The following is a 6,988-nucleotide window of genomic DNA, read 5'->3' on the forward strand; positions in this document are numbered from 1 at the left end:
ACAAGAAAAGGGCAACCAGTGAAGAACAAACACCATTGTAAATACAACCCATATTTATGTTTATTTATTTTAACTTGTGTGCTTTAATCATTTGTACATTGTTACAACACTGTATATATATAATATGACATTTGTAATGTCTTTATTGTTTTGAAACTTCTGTATGTGTAATGTTTACTGTTAATTTTTATTGTTTATTTCACTTTTGTATATTATCTACCTCACTTGCTTTGGCAATGTTAACACGTTTCCCATGCCAATAAAGCCCCTTGAATTGAATTGAGAGAGAAAGTGAGGGCGAGGTGGAGGAGAAAGAATGAGATAGAGAGAGGATTCCATTCATTGCACATGATGTCAGTAGACAAGACCAGAGACCTGTCAACCCAGAGTGAATAGAAGATAGGGAGGAGGAGGAGGGGGGGAGGAGGGAGGAGGGAGGAGGAGAGAAGAGGAGGGAGGAGAAGGAGAGAAGAGGTGGGGGGAGGAGGGAGGAGAAGGGAGGTGGAGGGAGGAGGTAGGAAGAGGGGGTTCATTTAGTTCATTTAGCTGTCACTCTTATCACACCATAGTACCATAAGACTTCTGATATCAATGCAGGGTGAAGGGGAGCCACACAATTGTGAACCGCTGTAAAACTTGGTATCGAAAAGCATTTTGTATTTTGAAAATACAAATTACAGGTCTCGAAGTATCTTGTTACTAAAAGCTTTGGATTGTAGTTCAGAAGTAATTAAATACATATTTCAAATACATGTAACATAAATACTACCCATCTCTGCACACACGCACACACACACACACACACACACACACACACACACACACACACACACACACACACACACACACACACACACACACACACACACACACACACACACACACACACACACACACACACACACACACACACACACACACACACACACACATTGGTCTCCAACATTTTCTGAGTCAAAATGCAAGCTGAGATCTGACGCTCCATTTTGTTTTTCTAAATGTAATTCATCAATTCATGACCACGGAAAGTTAAATATTCCTCTATATTAAAAAAAGACACAAGCCGCTAACGATAACAACTCAAGCTTACGGAAACACGTTGCTATACTCGTTCATTGCAGCTGCAGTGCTGGCTGCAGCGTGACTGGAAATAGGGAGAAAGTGCATTTTATGGCTTATAAAAGTTTTGAACAAAGTGTTGACACTGATGAAAAACATCTTAAACATGAAATACTCATAAAAACAGCAGCTCTTTGGTGTTTTCGATATAATACAGAACATTAATAGACAAGAACAGCTCAAGGATAGAACTATATCAATTTAAAAAAGGCACACGTAGACTACATATCAATAGATACACACAAACTATCCAGGTCCAATAGAGGAGAGGCGTTGTGCCGCGAGGTGTTGCTTTATCTGTTTTTAAACCAGGTTTGTTGTTTATTTGAGCAATATGAGATGGAAGGAAGTTCCATGCAACATTGGCTCTATATAATAGTGTACATTTTCTTGAATTTGCTTTTGTGAATTTGTTCTGGACCTGGGGACTGTGAAAAGACCCCTGGTGGCATGTCTGGTGGGGTACGTGTGTGTGTCAGAGCTGTGTGTAAGTTGACTATGCAAACAATTTGGGATTTTCAACACGATGTTTCTTATGAAAAGAAGTGATGCCGTCAGTCTCTCCTCAACTCTGAGCCAAGAGAGACTGGCATGCATACTATTAATATCAGCACTCTGATTACAGTGAAGAGCAAGACGTGCCGCTCTGTTCTGGGCTTAACTAGGTCTTTCTTTGCAGCACTGGACCACACGACTGGACAATAATCAAGATTAAACTAGAGTCTGCAGGACTTGCTTTGTGGAGTGTGGTGTCAAAAAAGCAGAGCATCTCTTTATTACGGACAGACCTCTCCCCATCTTTACAACCAGTGAATCTATATATTTTGACCATCACAGTTAACAATCTAAGGTAACACCAAGTAATTTAGTCTCCTCAACTTGTTCAACAGCCACATTATTCATTACCAGATTCAGCTGAGGTCTAGAATTTAAGGAATAATTTGTACCGAATACAATGCTTTTAATTTTAGAGATGTTCAGGATCAGTTTATTACTGGCCACCCATTCCAAAACAGACTGCAACTCTTTGTTAAATAATTCAGTGACTTAATTAGCTGTGGTTGCTGACATGTATAATGTTGAATCATCTGCATACATGGACACACAGGCTTTGTGTAATACTAGTGACAGGTCATTAGTAAAAACAGAAAAGAGTAGAGGGCCTAGAGAGCTGCCCTGTAGTACACCACACTTTACATGTTTGACATTAGAGAAGCTTCCATTAAAGAAAACCCTCTGAGTTCTATTAGATAGATAGCTCTGAATCCACAATATGGCAGAGGTTGAAAAGACATAACACATACGTTTCTCAACAACAGGTTATGGTCAATAAAATAAAAGCCTCCATTGAAATCTAACAGTACAGATCCCACAATCTTCTTATTATCAATTTCTTTCAACCAATCATCAGTCATTTGTGTCAGTGTAGTACATGTTGAGTTCCCTTCTCTATAAGCTGAAAGGTCTTCTCCACCCCTCTCTTAGGTAGCGGAATGATTTTGGCTTCCCTCCAGGCCTGAGGACAAAGACTTTCCTCTAGGCTCAGATTAAAGATATGACAGATAGGAGTGGCTATAGAGTCAGCTACCATCCTCAGTAGCTTTCCATCTAAGTTGTCAATGCCAGGAGGTTTGTCATTATTGATCGATAACAATACTCTTTCAAAAATTCCAACTTGCAATGCTTTTTTTTCTATATATTACATTGACAAAATGTTGAGTGTCGCCGTCCAAGCAGGTCCAAACATGTGAGACTAGCTGATTCTTACAATAACCATGAGAAATGGGAAATACATCTGCCTATTTAACAGAAGTGGTTGACCTATGACATTTCACCTCCGACCTCTGTGACACCCAGCACTGAGGTCACACGCACAGCTGATGCAATAAGGTCCAGGTTATTTAGCCGACGACAGGGCTTTCTGCTGCCCTACCCAGGTCCTGTTCTGTGAATGATACCAGCATTGTGTGTGTGTGTGTGTGTGTGTGTGTGTGTGTGTGTGTGTGTGTGTGTGTGTGTGTGTGTGTGTGTGTGTGTGTGTGTGTGTGTGTGTGTGTGTGTGTGTGTGTGTGTGTGTGTGTGTGTTTGTGTGCACGTGTGTGTAAAACAATGTTCAGAGGTGATGACTTACGCCTTCTTCCCACAGATGGAGCCCTTGTACCAGTTCCTACACGTACTGAAGTACTTCTTCTTCGTACCCATCACCTGCTGTAGGGCACACACATTGGGTCTGAGGGAGGGAGGGAGGGGGAAGAGAGAAGGAGGGGGGAGAGGGAGGGAGGGCGGGAAGGAAGGGATGGGAGGGAGGGAGGGAAGTAGGTGGGAGAGGAGGATGGGGGTGAGGGATGGAGGGCGGGAAGGAAGGAAGGAAGGAAGGGAGGGAAAGGTTGGGAGGAAGAGAAGGCGGGGGAGAGGAGGATGGGGTGAGGGAGGGAGGGAGGGAGGAGGGAGGGAGGGAGGGAGGGAGGGAGGGAGGGAGGGAGGGAGGGGAATGATGGATGGGGGAGACAAGGAGGTGGAGGAGAGGAGACGAGATGGGTGGGGAAAGGGGCGGGGAGAAGGGAGGAGTGGGGAGCGGGAAAGTAGAAAGGAGGGGTAAGGAGGAGGGGAGGAAACAAGAGAGGACAATGGTGAGGAAGAGTAGGGAGTAGGGGAGGAGGTGTAGATATAAATTAGCCTTCAGGGTAAAGCTGAAAACATTTCTCTACCTTAAGTACGCTGGTCTTTCACTTGTGAATGACACTGAGAACTGTAACACATTTCCCAGCATTTTTTTGAATCAATATTTTCATTGATGCTCCTGAACTCATTATTAAACCAGTTTGGGGGTTTTGTGGAATTATACTCTGTAATTCATACACACTGTTTAATACACCACATAATAACCATTTCAAATGATTGACATTACAATCTGTGTTAAAGATTCTCTCTCTCTCTCTCCTCTCTCTCTCTCTCTCCCCTTCTCTCTCTCTCTCTCTCTCTCTCTCTCTCTCTCTCTCTCTCTCTCTCTCTCTCTCTCTCTCTCTCTCTCTCTCTCTCTCTCCCTCTCTCAATTCAATTCAATGGCTTTATTGGCATGGGAAACATATGTTAACATTACCCTCAGAGCATCTATCAGAGTATCTAGCATCTCTCTCTCTCTCTCTCTCTAATTCCCTCTCTCTCTCTCTCTATCCCCATGTCCCCTGTCTCTCTATAATCTCTTTCTTGTCGCCCCCCCCACCCCATGTACATCTCTCTGTGTCCCCATCTCTCTCTGTCCCCTGCCTCTCTGTCCCCTGCCTCTCTGTCCCCTGCCTCTCTGTCCCCTGCCTCTCTTTCCCCTGCCTCTATGTCCCCTGCCTCTATGTCCCATGCCTCTCTGTCCCCTGCCTCTCTGTCCCCTGCCTCTATGTCCCCTGTATGGTCCTTACCCCTGGATTCTGGCCCGGATGCGGCTGTGTGTCACTATCTTGTCGTAGGCTGAAGAATCCACTCTATTCACAGAGCTGAGTGCAAAGAGCGCAAACGTAGCAACAAACACCAGCTTCATCCTCAGGTAGTCTGTCTCTCTCTCTCTCCACGGTAGGTCACACGGACAGTCACACACACTCTTCCCCAAAATGCACAGGAGAAATGGGAGCGTGCACAGAAGAGGGAGGTTTTATACCAGTAGTCTCCCTCACACAACCCCCCTCCACCCTTTGTTCAGCTCTCTCTCTCTCTCTCTCTCTCTCTCTCTCTCTCTCTCTCTCTCTCTCTCTCTCTCTCTCTCTCTCTCTCTCTCTCTCTCTCTCTCTCTCTCTCTCTCTCTCTCTCTCTCTCTCTCTCTCTCTCTCTCTCTCTCTCTCTCTCTCTCTCTCTCTCTCTCTCTCTCTCACACACACACACACACACCCACACACACACTCTATATAACACATTCGCTCTCTCGCCCCACTCACTCTTTCACGTGCAAACTCACTCTTTCACGTGCACACTCATTGTTTCACACTCATTTGTGTTAGACAGAGAGAGAAGAAGATACAGATTATAGAAATAGAGAAGGAGAGAGAAAGAAAGTCAGAAAATGACACATACAGAAAAAGAGACATACAGAAAGAGAGAGAGAGAGAGAGAGAAAGAGAAATAGAAAGAGAGAGAGAGAGAGAGAGAGAGAGAGAAAGACAAAGAGAGAGAGAGAGAGAGAGAGAGAGAGAGAGAGAGAGAGAGAGAGAGAGAGAGAGAGAGAGAGAGAGAGAGAGAGAGAGAGAGAGAGAGAGAGAGAGAGAGTAAATTCATTCCCTCAACCACCATCCCTTCCCTGAGTACCCTAGACACCTTACCCCCCTGTCCTCTCCTCTCTCCCCCTCACCCCCCCTCTCCACCCCTGTCTCCCCCTCCCCTCTCCTCTCCTCTCTCCCCCTCACCCCCCTCTCTTCTCTAATCCACCCCTCTCTCCCCCTCTCCTCTCCTCTATCCCCCTCAACCCCCTCTCTTCTCTTCTCCACCCCTCTCTCCCCCTCTCCTCTCTCCCCCTCAACTCCCTATCTCCCCTCCACTTCCCTGCCCCTCTCCTCTCTCCCCCTCACCCTCACCCCCTCTTTTCTCTTTTCAACCCCTCTCTCCCCCTCTCCTCTCTCCCCCTCAACCCCCTCTCTTCTCTTCTCCACCCCTCTCTCCTCTCCTCTCTCCCCCTCACCCCCCCCCTCTCCTCTCCACCCCTCTCTCCTCTCCTCTCTCCCCCTCACCCCCCCCCCTCTCCTCTCCACCCCTCTCTCTCCCTCCTCACCCCCCTCCCCAATGTTCATCCCCAATCCACAGGGTGTGAAAACATAAACAGTCCCCTTGGACAGACCTATGGTGGGCACGTGGTCAAAAGTAGTGCATTACATTAGGGAACAGGGTGGCTGTTTGGGACTGACACCTACTGCACATATCTGAGAGGCGCACGTCATCCTGCTGTTTCAACAGGATCTGTTCATTATTGTCTCCTCATGTCATTCCAGTGTATTCAAGGTTACCTCAACACCAGAAGTGAAGCTGGAGCGGTCGGTTTCACTGTAGGTTACCTCAACACCAGAGGTGAAGCTGGAGCGGTCTGTTTCACTGTAGGTTACCGCAACACCAGAAGTGAAGCTGGAGCAGTCTGTTTCACTGTAGGTTACCTCAACACCAGAAGTGAAGCTGGAGTGGTCTGTTTCACTGTAGGTTACCTCAACACCAGAAGTGAAGCTGGAGCAGTCTGTTTCACGGTAGGTTACCTCAACACCAGAAGTGAAGCTGGAGCAGTCTGTTTCACTGTAGGTTACCTCAACACCAGAAGTGAAGCTGGAGCGGTTTGTTTCACTGTAGGTTACCTCAACACTAGAAGTGAAGCTGGAGCAGTCTGTTTCACTGTAGGTTACCTCAACACCAGAAGTGAAGCTGGAGCAGTCTGTTTCACTGTAGGTTACCTCAACACCAGAAGTGAAGCTGGAGCAGTCTGTTTCACTGTAGGTTACCGCAACACCAGAAGTGAAGGTGCAGCGGTCTGTTTCACTGTAGGTTACCTCAACACCAGAAGTGAAGCTGGAGAGATCTGTTTCACTGTAGGTTACCTCAACACCAGAAGTGAAGCTGGAGAGATCTGTTTTACTGTAGGTTACCTCAACACCAGAAGTGAAGCTGGAGCGGTCTGTTTCACTGTAGGTTACCCCAACACCAGAAGTGAAGCTGGAGTGTTTTGTTTCACGGTAGGTTACCTCAACACCAGAAGTGAAGCTGGAGCAGTCTGTTTCACTGTAGGTTACCTCAACACCAGAAGTGAAGCTAGAGCGATCTGTTTCACTGTAGGTTACCTCAACACCAGAAGTGAAGCTGGAGCGGTCTGTTTCACTGTAGGTTACTTCAACACCAGAAGTGAAGCTGC

The 6,988-nt window shown here is 46.4% G+C and overlaps 1 protein-coding gene across 4 annotated transcripts in view; it reads right to left on the reverse strand.

Annotated features, from left to right (window-relative positions):
• LOC139552843 (periostin-like) overlaps positions 1 to 4,745 on the reverse strand; it is a 96,127-nt gene extending 91,382 nt beyond the window's left edge. For 2 of the 4 annotated variants that reach the window (XM_071364925.1, XM_071364923.1), the window contains exons 1-2: positions 4,533 to 4,745; positions 3,251 to 3,349 (exon numbers count right to left, since the gene is read on the reverse strand). In XM_071364925.1, coding sequence (XP_071221026.1) covers positions 3,251 to 3,349; positions 4,533 to 4,651 — 218 coding nt within the window. In that variant the 5' untranslated portion in view covers positions 4,652 to 4,745. The remainder of the gene's footprint in view (positions 1 to 3,250; positions 3,350 to 4,532) is intronic. The other 2 variants (XM_071364924.1, XM_071364927.1) reach the window with 2 other exon arrangements.
• Positions 4,746 to 6,988: the final 2,243 nt, after the last annotated feature.

This window comes from Salvelinus alpinus, chromosome 24, assembly GCF_045679555.1.
Source record: "Salvelinus alpinus chromosome 24, SLU_Salpinus.1, whole genome shotgun sequence".
Classification (NCBI taxonomy): Eukaryota; Metazoa; Chordata; class Actinopteri; order Salmoniformes; family Salmonidae; genus Salvelinus; species Salvelinus alpinus.